Source organism: Oncorhynchus kisutch, linkage group LG5, assembly GCF_002021735.2.
Source record: "Oncorhynchus kisutch isolate 150728-3 linkage group LG5, Okis_V2, whole genome shotgun sequence".
In the NCBI taxonomy this organism is placed as follows: Eukaryota; Metazoa; Chordata; class Actinopteri; order Salmoniformes; family Salmonidae; genus Oncorhynchus; species Oncorhynchus kisutch.
Window position 1 is genome coordinate 17,661,665 of NC_034178.2, and position 27,640 is coordinate 17,689,304.

The following is a 27,640-nucleotide window of genomic DNA, read 5'->3' on the forward strand; positions in this document are numbered from 1 at the left end:
TGTATTTCAGGCCTTGCGTTTGAGCGAGCGAGAGAGGATATAATTGTTTTAGCAAGCCCTGCTCTGCATAGAGAGAAAGAGAACAATTCTTTGCGACAAAAGAGTGAACAAGTTAAGACCCGGGCTGTATTGTGGACAATTTCTGTGTTTTTGCCTTTGACCTGATTTAAATAAGGATTTTTGTGAGAATAGGCCTGTCCAGATACCTGATCCGGATGTCATCGAAATCATATGAATAGCAATTAAACAGGATGCTGGTGTATCAAACACGCAATTCATTTAGTCACTTCCAGGGAGAAATGACAGAGACATTGCAATTCCCATATTTTTAATTTGCCTTCTCATTTCCAAACAAGCTCATGTACTCAAACAAAACATACTTATTTCAGTGACAGCGTAATGTTGCCTTGTTTCAGGCTAAGTCACAACATTAATTAACATTTTTTACAATTGTGTCGTTTGAGATAAAAAATTAAAAAAAGCTGTGCGGGTTCAAATTAATGGAGACTTCAAAATTAACCATAGTAGCGCAGTGACAGGCTATTGTTATAATGTTCCAGCATGCCAAGTTGGGGAAGTGAGGGTGGCCTCTGTGTTGTGATGACTCCACCTTACTTTCTGTCAAAGTTTCTGCCTACTAAATTTTGTTAGGACATCCTCCTCATACCGCACTATTACCATGTATCCGAAGATGGAGCAGCAGGGGAGGAAAGCCCCCACAGGTGTTTGAGCAAGATAACATTCGGTTAATTTTTTATCTTTGGAACGCTGCTACATTTATAAAAAATGACTACATACGGGCTAGGCTTACACAGCATAGGGCTAAACATGTTGTTTTGCTTTCTCTTACGTCATGCCGATTTGTACAATTTAGACATACCGCATGCTATTCCACTCAGTGGTCCGAACGGAACATTTTTTGGATATTCTGTGTTGCTGCACAAGCATCAGCAACAGACATGGTGCGTGTTGAAATTTGTATGCAATTCAAATGTAAATTATTGAGTGAGCAACAGAAGGGAATGTTTATGTTAGTCTGAAATTGTTTTTAATCTTCCCATTATGTTCTACACATTTATGACTGTCAAATTCTGTCTGTTATAGGGTAATAGTTGGCGCACCAGTTGCAAATTCAAGGTTCAACCAGGCTGTCAGGAATCCTGGAGCAATCTACAAGTGCAAAATTACAGACAAGAAGGACTGTGAACAGATTCAACTCGGTGAGTATATTAATCAATTATTAACTGTCGTTATACTTAATCCATGTTATTGTAGATTTACTGCATCAACAATCTTTACATACCTCATGTACAGCTTTTTCATCATTCATCTCACATTTTAGGGACAGCCTTATTGGGAGTCAAACCCTGGGATCTTCTTCTGTCAGTCAACCTCTTTATGTGGTTATTACTGTAGGTGTTGTACTAAGATCTCCACAATATCAACAGCTTCAGTGTCCCCCCCCAGTGTCCTTTTGCACCAGAGATGTGAAACTCATTTTGCCATTTTTGGTCTTTACTAAAGTCCAGAGGGCTGCACTAAAAATGTGTTATATTTCCTTGCTTTCAAAACTTGCAAAAAATAGTCCTCTATCATTCGTTTTAATTTGATTTTCAATGCTCCCTGATTGTCTTGCTTTCGCTTTGGTGATTGTTAGTCAGCTGGACAGAGTGAAAAAACTATATAAATGTAGGACCATTTACATTTCTACCCTATTTTTTGATTTGGTTTTAGTCATTTCAATGTAGATTGAGGAAAATAGATTCTGCTAAAATATTGTAGCAACCATAACCCAACACCTAGCGGCCTCATCGAGATGTTCGGACCTCTTGACGTAAAGGTTAAGGTGTTGACTTGACAGTTGCTGGACCCGAGTTTGAGTCACGGTCAGGGCTAACCTCCAAATTTGCTACATTGGTGTCAGAAGTGGGATTGTGCCCGTGAGGCCATTGGCATGTACACGTGAGCATGGGAACATGATCTCTGGAAGGAAGGGTTCATGTAGTGACCTTAACCCAACACCTAGTGACCTCGTCAAGAGGTTTGGATCTTTTGGCGTTAAGATCATGATAAAAGTTAAGTCTGAGATGTAGCCCAACATAATGTAATAAACTAAATAGCATTTGTTTGTGTTTGTTTGGCTTTTTTCATGCTTTGAGATTCTTTCTGTAATAAAAAGGCTAAGCAAATGTAATACTTTATTATTTATTCGTAACACCAAGTCTGCACTAGAAGCAGTCTTCAGATACTTAAATACTCAGGGTTTCCCCTCTAACTACCTAATTTGCAGTTGCCAGGAGCTAGTTTGTTGCATGGTTGATTTCCTAATAAACTCATGCTCGTCCTGGGTTGATGACACGTGTTGCTGTTGTTGTTTAATTTCTCCATGTAGGTGTAATGCTTGACATGCCCTGTGGCAGACACTGTTCTGCTGAGGTTGAAAACCAGTGGCTTGGTGTGAGCCTCTCCAGGCGGCAGCAGGATGGACTTGTGTTGGTATGTGTAGTGTGTGTGTGTGTGTGTGTGTGTGTGTGTGTGTTCGAAACAGAGAGAGAGAGAACGAGAGAGAGAGATTCCTTTTTGATGTGTACAATTTCAACTTTTGCACAGTTTCAGTCTGTCTGTTGGGGTTCATTTCAGTCTTGACTAGTCTTGACTAGACTTGACTAGACTTGACTAGACATTGAGTAAAGACACACCTCGGTATTGAAATTTAAACCAACATTATATGTTAATTTGAGTATTTCATTTGACATTTCAGGCCTGTGGACATCGTTGGAAAAATGTCTACTTCACCAAAAAAGAAGATCTAAATAAATTGCCACATGGCGTATGCTACAAATTGGAGTCTGACTTGAATCAATCAAGTCCTTTGATTCCATGCTACAGAGGTATGGCCATATTGCATCACTCAACATGACTGTCCAGGAATATTGTCTTCCTGTATGAATGAATTAATGAATGAATTAAAGAACATGGTTTAGTAATTGTGCATTGCCTTGTTTAATGTTGCTGAGCTTATATACCATCTCTAGTGTTTTTTATTCTCCACTATGAATAGTTTGTATCAACCATTGTTGTCCTTACACATTTCTTTTGTTTTTAAATAGATCACGAAAATAAGTTTGACAGTGACTTTGCATCATGTCAAGCAGGGATTTCAAATGTCCTTATTGGGGTATGCTTGAAATATGTTTGCTCTCAGAGAATTCTAACTTATTGCAAATGCTCACTCTAAAATTGCACGTTAAATTGAGATTAGTTACATTGGTGTGTACTGTTATGCTTAACAGGACCTCATAGTAATGGGAGCCCCTGGAACCTTGTTTTGGACTGGGTCTGTTTTTGTCCACAACATATCCAGTCAGGTCACTTCTGCCTACTTGGATGATAACGTTGTCCTCTATGGAAGTTATTTGGGTAAGTGAATTAGGGAAGTGAACATACATTAATTACCTTTACAATAGTAATATTCATATCTTGGCTTTCTATCATCTCAAATTGACTGACTTTCAATGCATGTACAGTGTAGGGTGACCATACTGTCCTTTCTGTCTCTCTCTCCTAGTCCTAGCCCTAGCCCTAAACTCCCCTGCTCTTTTCTTTCACATGAACATCACACTCATCTCCTGACAGGTTAGAAGAATCCATTGTGTATGTATGTAAGCAGTGAAACTGATGCAGTGTCTCTCTCTTGTTTTAGGGTACTCAGTCGGCGCTGGCCACTTCCTGCACCCAAACTCCACTGAGGTAGTGGGTGGAGCCCCCCAGTACGGGCAGACTGGAAGAGTAAGAGTTAACACTGCATCCCTTTCCAACCCATTGTCATCTACAGAAATGCAGAGATACACTCAGGTCCTTAAAATGCATTGTTCCTTCCTTCCTCCCATCCTTGAAGTAATCACTGACCAGAGATGACTGCGATGAGGGTGTTTTGTTATAGCTCAGTGTCTGATCATTCAAATGATTTTTTTCTCAAGAACCTTCCTACAGGACATGCTCACAAATCATAAATGGGCCTTTTGGCCAAAAGTTATTGAACCCTGATCTTGAGGGCCACATAACCATTGCTATAAGAATGGACAAAAAACCAATCCCTTTCTTACACGTTCATTCATGCCTCAGCATCAGTGCAGTCTCCAAATGTAATTGACCGTCCCTCTCCATCTCTTCCCCAGGCCTACATCTTTAGCATAGAGTCCAGCACACTGAGCATCATCTCTGAGGTTAAAGGTCAAAAGGTGAGGGAGGGTCATTACCATGTTTTGTCTACAGTTGAAGTCGGAAGTTTACATATACCTTAGCCAAATACATTTAAACTCAGTTTTTCACAATTCCTGACATTTAATCATAGAAAAATGCCCTGTGTTAGTATCACCACTTTATTTCAAGAATGTGAAATGTCAGAATAATACTTGATATAATGATTTATTTCAGCTTTTATTTCTTTCATCACATTCTCAGTGGGTCAGAGGTTTACATACACTCAATTAGTATTTGGTAACATTGCCATTAAATTGTTTAATTTGGGTCAAACATTTTGGTCGCCTTCCACAAGCATCCCACAATAAGTTTGGCCCAATCCTCCTGACAGAGCTGGTGTAACTGATTAAGGTTTGTAGGCCTCCTTGCTCGCACGCTTTTTCAGTTCTGCCCTCGCATTTTCTATAGGATTGAGGTCAGGGCTTTGTGATGACCACTCCAATACCTTGACTTTGTTGTCCTTATGCCATTTTGCCACAACTTTGGAAGTATGCTTGGGGTCATTGTCCATTTGGAAGACCCATTTGCAACCAAGCTTAAACTTTCTGACTGATGTCTTGAGATGTTGCTTCAATATATCCACATCATTTTCCGTCCTCATGATGCCATCTATTTTGTGAAGTGCACCAGTCCCTCCTGCAAGCCTCCCCCTTTTTCCTCCAAACATAACGATGGTCATTATGGCCAAACAGTTCTATTTTTGTTTCATCAGACCAGACCCTCTTTGTCCCCATGTGCATTTGCAAGCCATAGTCTGGCTTTTTTTATGGCAGTTTTGGAGCAGTGGCTTCTTCCTTGCTGGTCGGCCTTTGAGGTTATGTCGATATAGGACTCATGTTACTGTGGATATAGATAATCTTCTACCTGATTTTCCCATGATGTCAAGCAAAGAGGCACTGAGTTTAAGGTAGGCCTTGAAATAAATCCACAGGTTAACCTCCAATTGACTCAAGTGATGTTAATTATCCTATCAGAAGCTTCTAAAGCCATTACATAATTTTCTGGAATTTTCCAAGCTGTTTAAAGGCACACTCGACTTAGTGTATGTAAACTTCTGAACCACTGGAATTGTGATACAGTGAATTATAAGTGAAATAATCTGTCTGTAAACAATTGTTGGAAAAATGACTTGTGTCATGCTCAAAGTAGATAGAAGTCCTAACCAACTTGCCAAAACTATAATTTGTTAACAAGACATTTGTGGAGTGGTTGAAAATGAGTTTTAATGACTCCAACCTAAGTGTACGTAAACTTCTGACTTCAACTGTACATAGGGTGATTGTTTTGTCATGTTATGGCTACGCTGGACGATATTTTGTCTATATTTTGGTGATCTTATGTTTTCGTTGAAATGGTCCGTCTCAACGCATTTGATAATTTTCTGAAGGGGAATTTTTGCCATCAATCACAACATTGACATTATCCAATGGATCCTCTCTGATGTACAGAGCGTATTGAACTACCATTGGGTTACCTTATCCAATCATAAGGCTTTAAAGACTTCATATCTTCCATAAATCTTTGGGTTTGTTACACAAGGGTGCAGTTTCCCAGACACAGATTAGGACTAGTGCTGGACTAAAAATCACTTCCATTCGAGAGTCTCCATTGAAAATGCTTTTTAGTCTAATGCAGGCTTCATCTCTTTCTTGGAAACCGGGCCAAGATATGTTTTTTTTCTTTTGCATCCTTTTCACAGCTGGGTTCCTATTTTGGGGCCACTGTGTGTGCGGTGGACCTGAACACTGATGGCCTGTCTGACCTGCTGGTGGGAGCTCCAATGTTCAGCACTGTGAGGGAGGAGGGCCGTGTGTACATCTACATGAACCAGGGACAGGTGAGCAAATTGTCATCCCCTAGACAAGTTACTGTATGGTGGAGGGCTGGTAGATCTAATTTGCACCTTTTGTACTTTCTCACAGCAATTTGGTTTAAAAATTTTGGTAATTTTCCCTAAATTCTCAGGTTTTCCAGAAATCCTGGTTGGAGGATTGCGGTTTTCCTACAATTTCCAATTGGTATCTAGACACAATGCTGTTGAAATGTAAATTTCCAAAATACTATTTTTACCCCCTTCCTCAGGCTAACATGACGGAGATGGAGTTTACATTAGCAGGGAGAGATTCATATGCAGCCCGGTTTGGGGAAAGTATCACAAGTCTTGGAGATATTGATGATGATGGCTATCCAGGTAAATGTATATTTGTAATTTGGGTCCAAAAAGGGATTAACCATTGAATGGTTTTCAATGAGTATGGACAATTGTACCTCTTATTAATCCAAATATAATATTAACACAGCTGCAGTGTGAAACACAAAAGTCAAATTATTAGGCTAGTTTGGCCAGTGACAGAATCTCAACATTTGAGAATAGATTCAAATGAATAGAGACTGCCTAACTGCTTTGCAGATGTTGCAGTTGGGGCACCACAAGAGGATGACCTACATGGTGCTATTTATATCTACAATGGGAGGAAGACGGGACTTGGACAATACTTTTCTCAAGTATGTCCCCAAACCGTGTTAGTGCGTGTGCATGGGAATGAGTGTGTATGTGTGTTTGTGCGTGCGCCTGTCCCCACACTCTTTTTTTTTAAACGGTGCTATCTGGAACCTAAAATGGTTCCATCGGCTGTCCTCGCAGGAGAACCCTTTGAAGGACCCTTTTGGTTCCAGGTAGAACTCTTTTCACAGAGGGTTCTACATGGAATCCCAAATAGTTCTACCTGGAACCAAAAAAGGTTCCCGTATGGGGACAACCGACTAACGCTTTTTTCTAAGAGGAGTTGAACTGCTGGAAATATCAGTTCTGACTGAATTCCCTAAAACATTTTTTTTTTAACTCAGCTTGTGTGTTACAGTACAACTGTGAAGCTTGTTGGTTTGTTCAATCACACATCCAGTATGGGTACACCACTATTGGTGACGAGACAATGTATAATGGAGGAAACAATGATAATGGTGCTTAGATATTTCCAACTCACAAGAATATGATATTTATTCTTCCCATTTAAACAGAGGATTGCTGGGTCTGCCTTGGGTAGTGCTTTCAAGATGTTTGGCCAGTCTGTGTCTGGGGGCATTGATGTTGATGGAAACGGTTACCCAGGTAAGAAACTCTGATTCCCCAACAACCCCTTCCTTCCTTCCTCTGTCTATCTCTCTTTAAGCTATTCATTCATATTAATATAGCCTACATTTTTCTTCTGTCAAACAAACCACGTTACTTTTTAATTCATATTTAATATTCATATACTGTTAAAGATTAGTGTAATTTGTAGTAAGGTAACATTACCTTTCCCGATATCTGTCCACAGATGTGGCCGTGGGAGCCTTTCTGTCCGACTCTGCTGTTGTTCTGAGGTACAGTAACAGAGACAGAAGACACAGTTAAACAATCTGGACCTGAGAGTCTGAAGAATATAATATTTTTTTAGATTCACCTTCATTTTGTGTGTGTGTGCGTGCGTGTATGCATTTTGTGTGCGTATGTGTGTTTGTGTTATGTCTTTCCGTCTTTGGGTGGTAGGACACGGGCGGTTGTTATGGTGGAGGCGATGATACTTCTTCCTCCTAGTGTGAACCGCACCCATGCCCTGTGTACAGAGAACGGCCAGCCTGCCGTTTGCCTCAAAACCTCTGTGTGCTTCCAGTTGCACGCAAAACGTGTCTCTGGGCTCATCGGTTAGCCACCACACCCCACTCAACCCTAACACACCACACCACATCACACAGTAGCCTTTATCATAGCTAATTTGTGCCATGTTGTTCAAATAATGCTGCGTGGCACTGTTTTCTATTGATTTAGAATATCTCTGTCATACAAATGTGGTTTATTGGTTTTGTAGCTTATTGTTTGTTTAGCATTTCTTAAAAACAATTGTAAAAATATAGATCTATGTAATGTAACTGTTATTGAACTCTCAGTGGTGCTCTGAAAGGATTATTCCATATCTGTGTCCCACATGCAGAAATACTGTACAACCTGACGGCTGATGTCAAGCACATAGAGGGGCTCCAGTCCAGATTCTTCTTCAACACCAACGGCACAGAGTTATCAAATGCCACAGCAGGCAGCATCAAGACCAGGCATGGCCACATGACCTGTGTTACCCACCTGGCCTTTCTGAGGGTGAGGGGACTGGAGGATCGAGGGGACAAGGGCAGGGAATGGGGGGAGAGAGTTATATGGAAAGGGGGTAGTCAGGTGATCTCTGCCCCAGAGAGGTTCTCAAATCAAATCAAATTGTATTGGTCACCTACACATGGTTATCAAATGTTAATGCGAGTGTAGCAAAATGCTTGTGCTTCTAGTTCCGACGTTGCAGCAATATCTAACAGGTAATATCTAACAATTCCAAAACAAATACCTAATACACACAAATCTAAGTAAAGGAATGGAATAAGAATATATACATATATGGATGAGCAATGTCAGAGCGCATAAGCTAAGATAGATAGAACCTGTTTTATCTATTGATGTTCTACTTCAGTAGATGTGATTTTGTCAAAGATGCAAGCTATTGATATCAAGTATGTGTGAAAGTATTTTATTTTAAGTGAAGAAGGCCTACATCTGCTAGTCAGAATGTGTGTGTGTGTGTGTGTGTGTGTGTGTGTGTGTGTGTGTGTGTGTGTGTGTGTGTGTGTGTGTGTGTGTGTGTGTGTGTGTGTGTGTGTGTGTGTGTGTGTGGTGTGTGTCTGTAGAATTGGAGGTGATGTTGACAACATGTGGTGTATAACATATAGTATGTTAAGGATGTTGAAAGGTTGATGCAAAACGAGACCAAAACAGGTTCTCCTAAAAGAGGCTTCTGGAGGTCTCTGTGCATCGGAGGGGTCATGATACTCAGGTCTTGAACATACCACAGCTTCCTTCTTGAAAACCAACATTTGAAAAATGAACCAGCACAGTGAAACCATGTGCAATGAACTTTCACCCATAGTATGCACGTGTCAAACAATATCAATACAATTTCAAATAGAAGGGAAGGCATATTATTTGATGCAAGTTCCAAATACTGTAACTCACATTTGTATTGTGTGCATCCATGTATGTCACATTATTACAATGTTAAATAAATGTTTCAAGTTCAGTTTTATAGTATTTTAGGCATCTGTAATTTTTTACATGAGAAAAAATGTTGCTCCATAGTATGCCAAAGAGAATAAGCAATTTACCCATTACTTAACTGCAATCCACCTGAAAATAGTGGTGAATTTTGCTACAGTACAGTACAGTCTTCTTTCTTCCCCTTCCTCCCCTTTCCAGAGAGACATTCGGGACATCTTCACCCCCATCCACTTTGAGCTGCAGTATGAGCTGGGAGAGCACAATGTGGTGAGGGGTAACTCCAAGAGCTTTCCCCCACTCAGGCCTATGCTCCAGAGGGGAGAGGAGTACAGCAACTTGCTGACCAACAAGGTAGGTTGAGGTGGAGATCAAAGACTGGGGCCCTGTTCAAAAACTTTTAAATCCACCATTCCTTTATTCTGTTTCCTTGACATAATCGAAGATAATACGTGATTGGATAGGGGAAAGCAGGATTGTCACCCAATTGACCAAAGATTGTGGGTGAATTGAGTATTTTTCTCCATTGGTTTGAAAGGGAAATGGGTTTTCCTGTGAAAATGTTGTCCTGGTTACAACAGTAGGTAAGGAGAGCGAGACTTGACAATGGGTCAATTTAGATAAGGATTATATTTAAAGGATGGGAGAAGGAATGCATTTTCTAAATATTCAAACAGGGCCATCCAGTGGTATGCTATATTATTGTACAGTGCGGTATGTAGTTAATGCATGGTTTATCGTTTAGTATCCTGATAGTTCCAAGTTGGACATGATATGGCACTGGTACAGCATATTTGGTTGGGTTTTCAGGTTTCTCTACCGGAAATTTCACACAAGATTAACTTAACATATTCCATTGGCAATTCTAACATGTTCCATAGTATGTGGAACATTAGGGCGGCAGGTAGCCTAGTGGTTAGAGTGTTGGGCCAGTGATCTAACGGTTGCTGGAGCAAATCCCTGAGCTGACAAGGTAAAAATATGTTGTTCTGCCCCTGAACAAGGTAGTTAACCCACTGTTCTCGAGTAGACCATCAATGTAAATAAGAATTTGTTCTTAACTGACTTGCCTAGTTAAATAAAGGTTCAATATGAAATGACTTGATAACCTGTTTCCAATAGACTGTAAATGTATATAGGAACTAAAAAGGCACTCCTCACAAAAATTGTGTGATTATTTTATTTTAAACACATTCATAACAGCATTTTTTAGTAGTGTTTCTTGCATTGTGCTTTGCACCTGAAAAGGAAGTAGGTAATTAACTCACTAAAGGTAACAGCCTCCCACAGACTGTATTCACCAGGTACTGTGCCTGGGCCAACTGTTCCACCAATCTGCAAGTGTCTGCACAGCTGCTGTTACCGAGGTGAACTCCTTCTCCCTCAGATCATCTATCTTAATCTTTACTCTTGAATTTACTTGTTTCAATTCACTCTGTGAATTAAATCTGAAGAGCACAATTGTAAGTCATTTCATGCTGTGAATACAGGGAAATGGTGGCTACCTATTGATAATGAGTGCATGAAAATGGTAGTAGGATATATATTATGTTATATATGTTATATATGTGGGTGTGTGTGTGTGTATCACTCTCCTTTCCTCTTCTCCCATCTCTGCCTTGCATCTTTCAATCAGAGCCATGAGGTTTGTCACCCTCTACATGTCTTGATGGCTCTTTACTGTATGTGCTAGTAACTGTTACTCATTCAGACAAAACCACAGCTGGACTCTGAGGTCTACTTGTAACAACTTTGACTATATTTATTTTTTATCTCACTTTATAACTCTCTCTTTCTCTCTCTCTCTCTCTCTCTCTCTCTCTCTCTCTCTCTTTCTCTCTCTCACTCCTTCTCAGGACACATAGAGACATGCCATACGTTGCCCTGGGGGAGGGGAAGACCATTCTACTGAATGTTACGCTGTCCAATGCTGGCGACGCTGCCTTCCTCCCCATGCTTCACCTGAGATACCCCAGCAATCTCTACTTCATCAAAGTGTTGGACGCTGTAGGAGCACGGCTAGTTGCTAACACAACCTTACACCTACCCCAGATGTTTTATCTACTGTCAAACTTAGTATTTTGTTCATTAGTACACTATTGATACAAACCCTAAAATTGTGCATGTCAGCAGTCAAGTTTTTAAGATCCCTTTCAGTACAGAGCAAAATGATGATGTTGATGTGTTTTGAACTATCCCTTTGATACAAACAGCTCTTGACTCATGCACATGGGGCATATTGCAAACTGAATGAGTCTAACCGGATGTTGCACATGTGGTTGCAGGAGGAGAAATACGTGAGCTGTAAAATTGCTGAGGAAGAGAAGACAAGTGTCGGGCTAGATTGCAGCGTGGGAAATTTGTATTTCAACACCTTAGCTGAAGTATATACTTAAAGGGCAACTCCTCCACTTCACTTTCATTATCTGTGTTAACATATGTGAAAACAGCGCATTTCTAAAAAAATAAATGTACAGTTAAAATTCTGCCAGGTGAAACCATCAAATGTTTAAACATTCTAAAAACAGTGATTTTCAAAAATGACATTCGCAGTGATGTAGGGAGCAAGAACATCTCCTCCCTTGAGCTAAAAACTTGTTGCAGGTTTTGAAAATGTATGTTTTTTACTTTTAATCCTACCCTGTGATGTCACAGAGAAGCAATTTATTTAGGACCTTCCTTCTTATTTTTTTTTAAACCACAAATCATAGAAACGCGCAGTTTTCACATATGTAGACAGTGGTTCTGTGCTTGAGATTATGAATATGAGGTTGAAAAGTAGCAGAATTATTCATTGCAGCCGTTTTTTATCTCAATATTGAATAACTTCTTACTGTGATTGCTTTAAAATAGTCAAAAAGAAACTAAAATAGCTTCTTATCAAATAGTAATTTCTCTAGCTATAATTTTTCCAGGACTGTCTGGGAGTAGGGAGTGGAAAACTAGATTTTATTGCAGAGAGGTTTGAAACTCCCTTTCTTATTGGTAATATCACCAGGCAGGCCAAAACTCCATCCCACCAAAACAGCCTGAAATGTCATGCAGCCTTTTCAAACAGCTCTTACACTAAAACGGAATTATCATAATTTTTATAATTTCACAGTATTATTCCAACCTCATAGTGTGGAAACATCTATAAAAAAATAGGACAATCATGTTGACTGCACTGGGCCTTTAAGTACTTGCACAGAAAGTACACAGAGTTAAGCCCTCTTCTGCAAAGGTCTTTCAGTCCATTTACTTTTAATTCCCTTGTGCATATTTTATTATCATAATACACTTCTTGGGACATCAAAAGTGGTCCTGGGTCGTGTTAATTAGAGCATACTTATGAAAACATTTTAGTATCTCCTCATTTCACTACATTTTCTTCTGTTTTGTGCCTACCCTGATGTATTTTTGTGAACTAATGTCATTATCTGACGGGACATATCTAGAACTTCTCATGACATTATATCTTTCCCTCTAAGGTTAATATCAGCTTTCTGCTGGATGTCAGTGCTGACAGTGAACCTGGTGACCTGAACATTATAATCAATGCAACCCGGTAAACATTTACTGTCTATTTTCATTTTTGACACTGTCCTATTTTCACTTGCTTTCCCACTTGATAATGAAAAAAATCAACAAAGGTGGCTGTTTTGAATCTTAAACCATTTTTTGTTGTTGTGTTTTTTACTTATTTTGGTGTACAAAACATAAGTAACACCTTCTGCATATTGAGTTCCAAAGAGCAGGTGTTCTTAATGTTTTGTACACTCATTGTATACATATATATAATTTATATTGAATAAATCAGTCCCTCCTAAAACATTACACCTGAACATGTCTCTCTCTACAGGGAGAATTTAGAAAATGAAGATCTTCTCCATGACAATATTGTTAATCTGACTCTGCTATTGAGATATGGAGTGAATCTAAACATCCACGGGTAAGACATGGTATCACTCTATTATGTACAATATTCTAGCAAACTACTTTATAAACATTGAAAAAAACGTTGATTTATCAATGCATTTGTAATTGTCTATATCCCTTTGGCTGTAGTTTTGTATCCCGAACAGAGTTTGTGTTTGGGGACTTTGAGGAGCCACACTGCTCCGCTGAGAGGTTCAAATACACTTTCAAGGTATTGTTGTTAAATGTGTTTCTATAATAACAGCACAGCCAGGTGAGAATTCTGTTTGTTATTAACAGGATTGTTAGAAACACATAATTGCCATGAATTCTGGCTAGAGCTCTAATGTAAAGTTTCGGGTGCTTTATGGTATTATTATTCATACCTAGACATCTATCTTTTAATATCGCACTCAGGTTGTCAATGTTGGTCCAAGCATATCTCACGGCACAAGAGTGGAAATTGATATCCCCAAAGCTTTAGCACCGTATCCATACAGACTGCTCAACATTTTGGACATACAGGTATGTGCTTGCGTTGCTCAGTTCATGTTATGGAACACTGAATCAGAACATAATTGCACAGATGAAGACAGTCATATGGAAGACCTGGCGCCAGGATAAAGTGACTAAGGGGGCAGTTGAAATTGCCGAGGCCGCAACATTTTTGGGGGTTCTTGCATTGGAATTATATTGAATTATGTTTATATAAAAACGCTATACCATAAGAAACGTAAAGTTAAAATGCAGAGACTCCGTGCTTTTCAAATCTGTAGAATATCTCTGCTGCGCTGGATCCGCACAATGGACAGACCCTTCAGCAATGCTATTTAGATGAGCAATTACCCTATTGCAAACAGCCTATGTGAATGCAGCCATACACACAGCTGTCTTACCAAAATAATGCAAACTAAATGCTGAAGGTAGTAGCCTAGTTATTCATGCATACAAACAAAAACACTGAATAACAGTTTGGCTTAGAATACAGACACAACTGTGAATGTGAACGAATGTGAACAGAATAAAACCGAGGTACCAAGTAGGCCTAGTAAACAAAATATCTGATCGATGAAGGCATGACACAATCTATATTGAGACTCGAATGGAGATCCAAATACTCAAAACATAGCCTACAGACTACTACGTTATGATGCAGCCATGCACAGCTGTATTGCCAAATAAATAGGCCTATACAGGCTCGCTTCAAACATTGAAAAGCATGCAGTTCGCTCACGAGTTCAGCAACACGTTGTGATATGGCGCAATACACTTTTGTGAATCAAATTTGACCCATGTAATCCATTAAGCGATTTCAGCCTACCATAAACATGTGTCCAATACGTACAGTTCCATTTACAATAATGACAATCAATAGGCTACCAAGAAATCCATAATAGAATGATGGAACATACCAATATGTAGCTATTGGGTTCTTGCATTGGAATTATATTGAATTCCTCATATATCACACTATACAACAATACACATAAAAAATATGCTTTTGACCAGGAAATGACAGGTTCAAAGGCACAAAATATTATTGCTCTGTCTGCACCATCGACAGGCCCTACACACTAAAGCAAGATTTAGATTTTTTTTTGAATAACCAGGTGGATTGTTTCAATCTTACATTTTCAAAAGAGTTGCAACTCTTTGGATCGTCCTGAGTAATCGATCATTCCATTCTCCCTGAAATCTTCTTGTAAGATTTACGTCTACTCTATGAGACCAGGCTGCCTACATACACACAACAGCGGCCCCTGTCCATGGTGCTGACACAGTGCAGCTGAGAGATACAGATTTTTGGGCACCAAACTGTCACAATCATTTGAACTTTTTTGAAGAATTTTCATATTGGGACATACAAAATCACACTGAGGGGGATAAAGTTGAATTGAAGGGGCTAAGCCCCCCTTAGCCCCCTTGTAGCTCTGGGAAGTCATATGGTCTGTCATTCATAAGAAACAAATTCGTAGCAAACAGATACAGTATAATACAAATATTGTATCATGCTGTAAAATAATAACTTCTACCCTACCTAGTTTTCTTTTTACATAAATAACCTTGCATTGGATTACTTCAGTAAATACTGAACTTGTGTGATAGGGCTCCCTATCAGATGGATATGGCTATAATTGTGTTTAAGGTGCTTAAGACACCAAACAGGAAAAACAAATGTAAACAGGGAAGGACTACTTGGATTTGTCTGACAAGAAACACACAGGCATGAAGGCATCATTTTCAATTTCAATTGCAAAATGTTTTTAAACGTTTTTCGTTGTTTATCCCAGGGATATTAAACCTGGGACCTCTTATGCAACCCCCCCCCCAAAAAAAACTAGAATATTCCCAGTAAACCAAATGTCATTGAAAATAGATCTACAATACACATTTTCCAGATGTTCGATTTCTGAATGAAAGGTGAAAATGCTTTTTTTCCCAGAAGTTGAAATCAGGTCAATTTTCAGTTTTGAAGGAAAGTTGAGAATACCTCATTCATAGATATTTATGTTTAGGCCAAATCAAGGCTGGTCCAGACTAGACAAAATCTGAACCAAACATAGAAGTGATTGGTTCAGATTTGGTCTGGACTGGACCAAAAACTGATATCCGTGGACTTCGAACTCAAGGTCGGTCCGGACTGCAGCAAAAAAAAAGACATCCATTCCAGACAGGACCAAAGAAAGACATCCAAAAAGGCATCAGCATCGGTCCGTACTTACTGGGGTATAGCCTACAGTGTTGCCTGAAATGTAATTTTAGGAATGCCCATCTATGTGGTAGGTTTACTGTTTGTAAATAACACTGAAAAGAGACGACCAGTCTGGACAAAAAGATGTACAAAAGACGTCGGCGTTGGTCCGTGCTTATTGGGGTGCAGCCTTCCATGTCAGAGCACAATGGAATTTTATGAATGCCGATCCATGTGGTAGGCCAACCATTTGTAAAACAGGCCATTGCATTGGCTTTATTAGTCCTGATTCCTGTAACTAATCAATTTGGCTATTTATGCTCTGAATATCAGCTACCCAACTTTATCAGGCGGAGTTATCCAGAGCCTATTTTCAATGTGTTTACACAGCGGGAAATGCAGAAGTATTTTCGTTTTGTCTATGATCCGTTCGTAAAACATTGACGGTTACAAACTTGAAACCACTGATCATGTCATTTTCGACCAAGGGATGAAACTCCTGAACAGTAGTTGTGAGTAGCCTGATTGTACAATTTTCATTGACCTGTCCTTGTTTTACGATAAGTTGTTTGTTGACATGTCAGTGCATTATTTATTATATTGGGCACTATATAGGTTAGGCTATTTCATGAAAAAACATGCATGATGTGAAATGTTTCCATCTCATTACATTGTCACACATTTTAAATCCAGCCTGTAGGCTACAGAAAAGGCCACATAACCGTTCTATCATATGCTATATCGGCCACATGATTTGTGTTCACATTTTATTTTCCTAAAGTCAGGGGGCCACTTTGGTTTTAGAAGTGGGTGGGAATTAAAGGTAGGCTATATCCTAAAGGCCTATTCAAAACGTAGCAAGTGTTGCTGTCATCATTCTTGGTGCTTCAAGTTCAGTAGCCAGGTGCGCGTCTGGTCTCAATTAAACAGAGTAAGCTTTAGCCTATGTGTGGGCAGAGAAGCACGGGGCAGTTATCTTTCCAAGGAAATGTTCTTCCTAAATAGGCCAATGATTAGGCTATAGTTTACTGCCTAGAAATTCCTAAATATTGATCACCCATATTTCTCTGTCTGAAAATCTTCCCACTCCTAAAAGGTAGGCTATAAACATATCTCAAGAGAAAGTGAAAGTCTCTCCAACTCTGCTCTCTTCAAACTACATCTAGCATATTGGCTGATCTAGCCCAGTAACAAAGATGGCCCTCATATTAGGATCTGAGAGAATCTCAGGTAAGGTTATTTTTGCACATGTCATATTGCCGGGACCATGGCTGGCAAGTGAGATGTGTCACATAAGCCTAAAATAACACTACTAGAATGCGGTTGGGTTTGGGACCAGTTCTTGCGGTAGCGGGCGGGAGTCTTACAGAAAGCCAGCTGGTGCGGGCAGGGTGTGGTATGAAAAACTGCAGGTGCAGAGAGGAGCAGGATAAAGAAATCGGTCTGGCGCAGACCTCAACTGTGCACCATGACAGTGTAGCCTGAAATATCAGAGCTGTTTATTACTTTGTCAGTGTAAAGTATGGAATTATCTTGGGAAACTGACAGATCAATAACATTACTTCGCCATACTGACTAATAAAAACTCACATCACACTGAATTAAACATCACAACATACACAAAATAGTCCAAATTGGTTAAGTGAAATGAAAAAAAAAACTTGTTTTAAAAAATTAATAAACGGAAAAGTGGTGTGTGCCTATGTATTCACCCCTTTGCTATTGTAACGGATGTGAAACGGCTAGCTTAGTTAGCGGTGGTACGCGCTAAATAGCGTTTCAATCGGTGACGTCACTTGCTCTGAGACCTTGAAGTAGTAGTTCCCCTTGCCCTGCAAGGGCCGCGGCTTTTGTGGAGCGATGGGTATCGACGCTTTGTGGGTGACTGTTGTTGATGTGTGCAGAGGGTCCCTGGTTCGCGCCCGGGTATGGGCGAGGGGACGGTGTAAAGTTATACTGTTACACTATGAAGCCCCTAAATAAGATCTGGTGCAACCAATTATCTTCAGAAGTCATTTAAATAAAGTCCACCTGTGTGCAATCTAAGTGTCACATGATCTCAGTATATATGCACCTGTTCTTAAAGGCCCCAGAGTCGCCAACACAACTAAGCAAGGGGCACCACCAAGCAAGCGGCACCATGAATACCAAGGAGCTCTCCAAACAGGTCAGGGACAAATTTGTGGAAAAGTTCAGATCAGGGTTAGGTTATAAAAAAAATATCTGAAACTTTGAACATCCCACTGAGCACCATTAAATCCATTATTCAAAAATGGAAAGAATATGGCATCACAACATACCTGCCAAGAGAGGGCCGCTCACAGACCAGGCAAGGAGGGCATTAATCAGAGAGGCAACAAAGAGACAAAAGATAACCCTGAAGAAGCTGCGAAGCTCCACAGATTGGAGTATCTGTCCATAGGACCACTTTAAGCCGTACACTACACAGAGCTGGGCTTTACAAAAGAGTGGAGAGAAAAAAGCCATTGCTTAAAGATAAAAATTAGCAAACATGTCTGGTGTTTGCCAAAGGGCATATGGAAGAAGGTAGTCTGGTCCGATGAGACTCAAATTGAGCTTTTTGGACATCAAGGAAAATGCAATGTCTGGCACAAACCCAACACCTCTCATCACCCCAAGAATAGCATCCCCACAGTGAAGCATGGTGGTGGGATGTTTTCCATTGTCAGGGACTGGGAAACTGGTCAGAATTGAAGGAATGATCATGGTGCTAAATACAGGGAAATTCTTCCAGAGATTTGAGACTGGGACGGAGGTTCACCTTCCAGCAGGACAATGACCCAGAGCATACTGCTAAAGCAACACTTGAGTGGTTTAAGGGGAACATTTAAATGACTTAAAGATTGCTGTACACCAGCGGAACCCATCCAACTTGAAGGAGCTGGAGCAGTTTTGCCTTGAAGAATGGGCAAAAATCCCAGTGGCTAGATGTGCCAAGCTTATAGAAACATACCCCAAGAGACTTGCAGCTGTAATTGCTGCAAAAGGGGCTCTACAAAGTATTGACTTTGTAGAGCCCCCCCCCCCCCCCAAAAAAAATATCCAGGTTGTAGGGCAACAAAATAGGAAAAATGCCAAGGGGGTGAAAACTTTCGCAATCCACTTTCGCAAGCACCTGCTTAGTACAGTGGGCACTGCTTATCACAGGCCAACATCAGCGCTCGCCTAAAAAGCCCATATGCCAGTGGTTGAGATAAATATTTTTGGGGTGGCAGGGTAGCCTAGTGGTTAGAGCGTTGGACTAGTAACCGGAAGGTTGCAAGTTAAAATGCCCGAGCTGACAAGGTACAAATCTGTCGTTCTGCCCCTGAACAGGCAGTTAACCCACTGTTCCTAAGCCGTCATTTGATGTTTACTGTGTTGTTGTAGGTGCGTTTTGGCCAGTGTAACTCAGAAAATGCCACCCTAGTCAATCTGCCACCATAGGCAGTTGCCTAATTCTGCCTAATGAGCGGGTCGGCACTGTGTAGGGAGGTCATAATAATGAAAAACTGTCTACCAAATCAATTCATTTTTAAATACTTATCCTTGCCAGTATCATTCACCTGAACATGATCCATGTCTCTTATGTATAGAATTGACTTATCCTGGTGTTCACATTACTTTGTCTCTCACATACAGTCATCTTCTGGGTGGTGTTACATTCGAAACTCCACTGATGGGACCAGCAGTACCAATGGCACCATGTATGGAAGCCAGAGAGCCAGTACCATTGACAGTGTTTGGTTAAATGTGACAACTACCACTGACAGCTATTGGACGAATAGGTCCAGCACCACACACCCTTATTGGACTAATATTTCCAGTACCACTGACACCAATTGGACTAGTATATCCTATTGGGCCAATGTGAGAAACTGGACCACTGTTATTGAGGATGAGTGTGATCTGCCTGACTCCAATCCCTTGAATGATTTCTTCTTCTTCTTCTCGAAAAGCAGTAGAAGACATATGGTAAGTACGTTTGTTACAATGCTTTGCTTGGAAGCCACTTTGTGACCAGAATGCTGAAACTCAAACATATAATATGTTGAAAACATCTATTCATGTCAATGGGACAAATGTGAATTTAACTGTGTACATATTTCAAATCAGAGCTGGGCCATTGATGAGCAAAACTATGAACAATTGTAAGGACATTGTCTTTTTGTCCAGTATTGTATGAAAGAGGATGCTCTGTGTCTGTACGCGGTGTGTGACCTTGGAGACATGGACATTGGGAAAGATGTCACCATTGAAATGGAGGTCGAAATGAATTCGGGAGTTTTAGACATCTCACCGGTAAGGACTGTGCAGTGTATACTAATTGTATAGGTTTTTACATAAATGAATAAGTATTGTGGTGACATTTCCCCGTGTTCTCTCTCCAAGGGAAGACATAGTGTCATGCTGTTAGAGACCACTGCTGTCATATCACCCAAGAAGGACCCATTTATTTGGTTCTTAAAAGAAGACCCCATCACAGTGGTAAGTCAAACACTTCATAATTTTCATGAGAATCCCCAACTCTACTGAGTAAATGGCAACTGTGAAATGTCCCTTGTGGGTGTCAAACCCAGGTCTCCCAGACCATAGGCAAACTTGCTAACCACTGCTCCAATAGGGTAAACCCAATTGCAGGAGATCGGAAGCTTCGCTAGGCTAGGGTTGCTACAGTACAATACTGTACATACATTAGCCTGTTATCTTCAAGGTATTTTGGACGTTCTACCAATTTGGTGTCTTTTGAAATGTGTGACTTGGTAAAAAAAAAGAAAAAAAGACTTCACCTGATTTTAGCATTCTGTCATAAAGAGCACATGTTTAACATGTTTTCCAATCTCAAGAGGTTAAAATGAGGGACAGGTTGTTTTTTTTACCTTAAAATTAATCACTAATCACATGAAATTAATAACAATAATCTTCAGAAATAACTTTATTAAAGCAACACAATATCTAAGGCTTTACAATGATGGTGACAATTTGGAGAAATGTTGGGATTAATTGTGTTACAATCTGCCTGGAAGTCACAGAGGGTGCTCAGAGGGACATGTCAGAATACTTAATTTTGCCACTAGCAATTCTTTCCTCATATTAAAAAATCTGATTAATTGAACTCTCCATGTGGTCTATATTAAAGGGCACATTATTGAATATTACAGTATTTTAATTCAATATGCAGTGGATTGCGAAAGTATTCACCCCCCTTTGCATTGTTCCTATTTTGTTGCTTTACATCCTGGAATTAAAATAGATTTTTTGGGGTTTGTACCATTTGATTTACTGAACATGTCTACCACTGAAGATGCAAATATTTTTCATTGCGAAACAAACAAGAAATAAGACCAAAAAAAACAGAAAACTTGAGTGTGCATAACTATTCACCCCTCTCCCCCCAAGTCAATACTTTGTAGAAACACCTTTTGCAGAAATTACAGCGGCAAATCTCTTGGCGTATGTTTCTATAAGCTTGGCACATCTAGCTCCTTCAAGTTGGATGGGTTCCACTGGTGTACAGCAATCTTTAAGTCATACTGTCACGGCCGTTGAAAGAAGTAGACCAAAGTGCAGCGTGGTGAGCATACATTTGCCTTTAATTTAAAATGTCGCCAACAAGACAACAAACGGAGAAAACACCTTGGAGCTTACTGTGCTATAGCGCCACTAACAAAAGTCAACTACCCACACTGAAAGGAGGGAAAAAGGGCTACCTAAGTATGATTCCCAATCAGAGACAACGATAGACAGCTGTCCCTAATTGAGAACCATACCCGGCCAAAACATAGAAATAAAGAAACATAGAAAACAAAACATAGAATGCCCACCCCACATCACACCCTGACCGAACCAAATAGAGAAATAAAATGTCTCTCTAAGGTCAGGGCGTGACACATAACACAGATTCTCAATTGGATTGAGGTCTGGGCTTTGACTAGGCCATTTCAAAACATTTCAATGTTTCCCCTTAAACCACTCAAGTGTTGCTTTAGCAGTATGCTTAGGGTCATTGTCCTGCTGGAAGGTGAACCTCCGTCCCAGTCTCAAACTGAAACAGGTTTATCTCAAGAATTTCCCTGTATTTAGCCCCATCCATCATTCCTCCAATTCTGAGGAGTTTCCCAGTCCCAGCCGATGAAAAACATCGGGGATGGTATTCTCGGGGTGATGAGTGGTGTTGGGTTTGTGCCAGACATAGCGTTTTATCATCATAGCGTTTATCATAGCGTTTTATCAGAGCATGTGACACTGAGATTGCACACAGGTGGACTTTTTTTTAAAGAAATCATGTGTCTTCTGAAGGTAATTGGTTGCATCAGATCTTATTTAGAGCTTCATAGCACCACAAGTCAATTTTTTCATTTCACTTAACCACTTTGGACTATTTTGTCTGTGTCCATTACTTGAAATCCAAATTAAAATCAATTGAAATTGCAGGTTGTAATGCAACAAAATAGGAAAAATGCCAAGGGGGTGAATACCTTTGCAAGGCACTGTACATTTAACTTACATTTCCACTTAAAATAGAAACTAATTTCAAAAAGCACTAATTTCATGGAACACTAGGAATATCATCCACGGCATTGTTGTTTATCACTTACATAATTGGATCAATGTTCTCCAGGTTGTCCTGGAGGCCCATCATAGCCACAAACTGAAACGAGTCATTGAGCTGTCCATCATCGTGGCCAGTCTCTTACTAGGCCTCTTCATCCTTGCCTTGCTGGTCATCTGCATGTGGAAGGTACATATCCTAGTTCTTAGTAACTAGTTGATTTCCTGGTTCTTACTGGTTAATTTCCTGGTTCTTACTGGTTCATTTATTGCTTCTTACTGGTTAATTACTGGTTCTAACTGGTACATTTCCTGGTTCTTACTGGTAAATTTTCTGGGTCTTACTGGTTCTTTATGTAATTGCTAAGCATCTTGTGAATGTGTATTATGTTAGACTAAGCGACTGCTGCTTTTCATCTACGGTCTTTAAGACTATACAACATAAATGTTCCTAGGCCGTCATTGTAAATAAGAATTTGTTCTTAACTGACTTGTCTAGTTAAATAAAGGTAACATTTAAATAAAAAAAATATCAGTATATTTTAACTAAGTAACATTCAACAAGTGTTAATTGTTAACAATTAGAACTGTGCATGTCTGTTTTAATTGTGTACTAAATCAAGGACTTTGTTCACAGAGTGGCTTCTTTAAGCGTGAGGACAAGATGGAGAATATACAAAGGCTCAGCTGGGACTACTGAGGATGGACATTGATTCATATCAAATATATGACACAATATCATAGTTAAAGGGGAAATTCAGTACAACATAATGTTAGATGGTTTCTCAACCTGAAAGTAGTCTAATCATCTAAAATGAATATTTTTTTCTGACACCCTGCAGTCACATTTTGGCACCAGTAGACTAACTAGCTAGCTAGCTAGCTAGCTATGTAAACCACACCCTTCTGCGAACACACCTTCTGCAATGATGGCTACAAGTACATATTTAAATTAGGTAAGAGTATAAGATATTACCATTGGTGTATAAAAATGACCGGCTTTATGCGGTGTCACACAAAGCCTTAGCTTTTGGATGAAGCCAGTAACCTTATGGTCAAACGTTATTGATGTACCAGCAACAGTAATTTTTCAGTCTTTAGTCATCGTACTATGATCTGGTTTCATCCAAATATCATCCAATCTGATGAAAAACATGATTTTGACTGTTTGTGACCTTTAAGTTTTAAAATATTGAACTTCCCCTTTAATCAGTGACTGAGGATTGATTGACCCACTGTACAGTGTCTCGCAAAAGTATTCACCCCCCCCCCCCCCCGTTGTTACTATTTTGTCCCATTACATCCTGTAATTTCAATTGATTTTTATTTGGATTTCATGTAATGGACATACACAAAGTAGTCCAAATTGGTGAAGTGACATTTTTTAAATTACTTGTTGAAAAAAAAACATGTATTTTTTTTAAATGGAAAAGTGGTGCGTGCATACAGTGGGGAGAACAAGTATTTGATACACTACCGATTTTGCAGGTTTGCCTACTTACAAAGCATGTAGAGGTCTGCAATTTTTTATCATAGGTACACTTCAACTGTGAGAGACGGAATCTAAAACAAAAATCCAGAATATCACATTGTATGATTAAGTAATTAATTAGCATTTTATTGCATGACGTAAGTATTTGATACATCAGAAAAGCAGGACTTAATATTTGGTACAGAAACCTTTGTTTGCAATTACAGAGATCATACATTTCCTGTAGTACTTGACCAGGTTTGCACACACTGCAGCAGGGATTTTGGCCCACTCCTCCATGCAGACCTTCTCCAGATCCTTCAGGTTTCGGGGCTGTCGCTGGGCAATATGGACTTTCAGCTCCCTCCAAAGATGTTCTATTGGGTTCAGGTCTGGAGACTGGCTAGGCCACTCCAGGACCTTGAGATGCTTCTTACGGAGCAGTTGAAGTGTACCTATGATAAAAAATTACAGACCTCTACATGCTTTGTAAGTAGGAAAATCTGCAAAATCAGCAGTGTATCAAATACTTGTTTTCCCCACTGTATGTATTCACCCACTTTGTTATGAAGCCCCTAAATAAGATCTGGTGCAACCAATTACCTTCAGAAGTCACATAATTAGTTAAAAAAGTCCACCTGTGTGCAATCTAAGTGTCACATGATCTCAGTACATACACACCTGTTCTGAAAGGCCCCAGAGTCTGCAACACCACTAAGCAAGGGGCACCACCAAGCAAGCTGCACTATGAATACCAAGGAGCTCGCCAAACAGGTCAGGGACACATTTGTGGAGAAGTACAGATCAGGGTTGGGTTATAAAAAAAATCGGAATCTTTGAACATCCCACGGAGCACCATTAACTTTGTCGGGATCAGTGTCCCTTCCACGGGACGGTTGAGCTAACGTAGGCTAATGCGATAAGCATGAGGTTGTAAGTAACACAAACATTTCCCAGGTCATAAACATATCTGATATTGGCAGAAAGCTTAGATTCTTGTTAATCTAGCTGCACTGTCCAATTTACAGTAGCTATTACAGTGAAAGAATACCGTGCTATTGTTTGAGGAGAGTGCACAATTTTGAACATGAGGTTATAAATAAATTAGGTACATTTGGGCAGTCTTGACACACAATTTTGAACAGAAATACAATGGTTCATTTGACCAGTCTAAAACTTTGCACATTCACTGCTGCCATCTAGTGGCCATAATCTAATTTGCACCTGGGCTGGAATGATACATTATGGCATTTCTCTGTATATTTTCCTACATTCCTTTCACATTTCCACAAACTTCAAAGTGTTTCCTTTGAAATGGTACCATGAATATGGGATGTGAATAGTTATGCACGCTCAAGTTTTCAGTTTTTTTGTCTTATTTCTTGTTTGTTTAAAAATAAACAAACATTTTGCATCTTCAAAGTGGTAGGCATGTTGTGTAAATCAAATTATACAAATCCCCGAAAAATCGATTTTAATTCCAGGGTGTAAGGCAACAGAATAGGAAAAATGCTAAGTGGGGTGAATACTTTCACAAGCCACTGTATTGGGGGTGGCAGGTAGCCTAGTGGTTAGAGCGGTGCGCAAGTAACTGAAAGGTTGCAGGATTGAATCCCCAAACCTACAAGGTAAAAATCTGCCATTAACCCACTGTTCCCTGGTAGGCCGTCACTGTAAATGAGAATGTGTTCTTAGCTGACTTGCCTAGTTAAATATTTAAATAATAATGAAGTCGTAGGAGAAAAACTGGCAAATAGACACACTTAAAATATTATTTTTTTATGTGGATTTATAGGAATTCAGAGGGAAATTACAAAATGCACTTTATAGTTGACAAGAGACATCTTGAGATTAACCTACATGAACAAAAGCAAATACAATTTGATATAGAAACTAGAAAAATGCTCAGCTTTTGAAAGGCAATTACGTTTTCTATGCAACTGAAGTTTTTGAAATGTCTCAAATGTTATTCTAAATTTCAATAGACTACATGCCATCTAAATTGCAGTATTGTTTTTGTAAAAAAATACTGTACAGGGAGACAAGGTGTTGTCATTTTGTAGGCCGAGTCTGACTGCCTGGTTCTAATCAAATTTCACCCATGTTTTCACAGTGATTATTTTAGATAGCTACAATAAGGTCTGTGTAGCATGTAGGTGTACTGACTAGCTATTGTTCTGAGAAGGTGATATCAATCAATGTTTGACTAAAAAGAAAGACTAAAAACCTCTTAAAGATATTAATTTGGTTTAAAAAACGTATTGTAATTAGTTGGCCTAAGTCTTACACAGACCTTTTTATCGCTATAAAAAATCTATCTTGTGGGAAAATGGATGGGGGCAAATGGCAGCAAACCACTTCTTTGCTTTGTGTACTACAAAATGACACCGGCACACCTCAGCACTCTATTGCACTGAAATGTGGTTTGTTTTATTTTCTTAACTTTTAAAAAGACAGGTTGACACCCTCAGTTATTTTGGAAATGCACAACCTCTGTTTGTCACTTCCACTAAATGGTACTTGTCTTTAGGATGTTACCAATCACCTGAAGTTGAACCGATTTCAAGTAAGGAAAGTGCTTATTCTAGAAACCACTGGTTTGAATGCATTTGCAACTCTTCAAGGCGCCATATGTTGGCATTGGTTAACACCATACATGCCTCACCAGTACCATACTTGACCCAAAATTAACCCACATACTACAGGTGTCATCTGTACTATAATCATCATTTCATTTAAGAAACATTTTCATTGCCATCCATTATGAATGTTGATCATTAAATATCTTCTTACTGAAATGTCCAAGCAGTGTGTTTGTATTTCCAAAGTCTGATTGTCACACCCTGACCTTAGAGATCCTGTTTATGTCTTTATTTTGGTTTGGTCAGGGTGTGAGTTGGGGTGGGTATTCTATTATTTGTATTTCTATGTTTTGGCCAGGTAGGGTTCTCAATCAGGGACAGCTGTCTAGCGTTGTCTCTGATTGAGAACCATACTTAGGTAGCCCTTTTTTCCACCTGTCTTTTTTGGGAAGTTGACTTTTGTTTAGCCTTAGCCTTTAGCTTCATGTTTTTTTTGTGTGGTGTTTGTTGTTTTTGTTCTTGTTCTGCGTCTTTTTTCCAAATAAAGAGAAAATGTATGCACACCACGCTGCACCTTGGTCCACTTCCTTCAACAGCTGTGACACTGATGTTATTTCAAATCAAATGTTATGTCACATGCACAGAATACAACAGGTGTAGACCTTACCGTGCAATGCTTCCAAGTCCAAGGACTTAACCAACAATGTAGTTCAAGAAATAGAGTTAAGTAAATATACTTTTTTTCACTTTAAAAAAAATTGTTATCAAAAAATCTAAAAGGAAATTACATAACAATAATGAGGCTATAGACAGGACGCACCAGTACCAGGTCAATGTGCAGGGGTACAGGTTAGTTGAGCAAATTTCTAAAGTACAGTAACTATGCATGGATGATAAACAGCAAGTAGCAGCAGTGTAAAAACAAAGGGAGAAGGGGGGGGGGTTAATGTAAATAGGGCCGGGTTGCACTTTGATTAACTGTACAGCAGTCTTATGGCTTGGAGGTAGAAGCTGTTAAGGAGCCTTTTGGTCATAGACTTGGTGCTCTGGTACTCAAATCAAATCAAATGTATTTATATAGCCCTTCGTACATCAGCTGATATCTCAAAGTG

The 27,640-nt window shown here is 39.6% G+C and overlaps 1 protein-coding gene across 2 annotated transcripts; it reads left to right on the forward strand.

The window, feature by feature from the left end:
• The first annotated feature begins 654 nt into the window (after positions 1-654).
• On the forward strand, positions 655-27,094 carry LOC109890729 (integrin alpha-4). 2 transcript variants are annotated; one of them, XM_020482736.2, is made up of 28 exons: positions 655-962; positions 1,105-1,220; positions 2,393-2,496; positions 2,762-2,891; positions 3,111-3,178; positions 3,294-3,420; positions 3,704-3,789; positions 4,179-4,241; positions 5,963-6,100; positions 6,346-6,454; positions 6,674-6,768; positions 7,282-7,372; positions 7,581-7,626; positions 7,793-7,947; positions 8,235-8,395; positions 9,536-9,688; positions 10,625-10,701; positions 11,191-11,341; positions 11,620-11,718; positions 12,805-12,881; positions 13,176-13,265; positions 13,382-13,463; positions 13,649-13,756; positions 19,566-19,898; positions 20,100-20,225; positions 20,316-20,411; positions 22,546-22,665; positions 23,113-27,094. In XM_020482736.2, exons 1-28 carry the CDS (start codon positions 787-789, stop codon positions 23,173-23,175), a joined length of 3,240 nt encoding a protein of 1,079 aa, XP_020338325.1. In that variant the 5' UTR covers positions 655-786; the 3' UTR covers positions 23,176-27,094. The 2 variants fall into 2 exon arrangements, with proteins under 2 accessions (XP_020338325.1, XP_020338326.1); XM_020482737.2 differs by lacking the exons at positions 20,316-20,411; positions 22,546-22,665; positions 23,113-27,094 and having other exon boundaries at positions 674-962; positions 20,040-20,217.
• Positions 27,095-27,640: the final 546 nt, after the last annotated feature.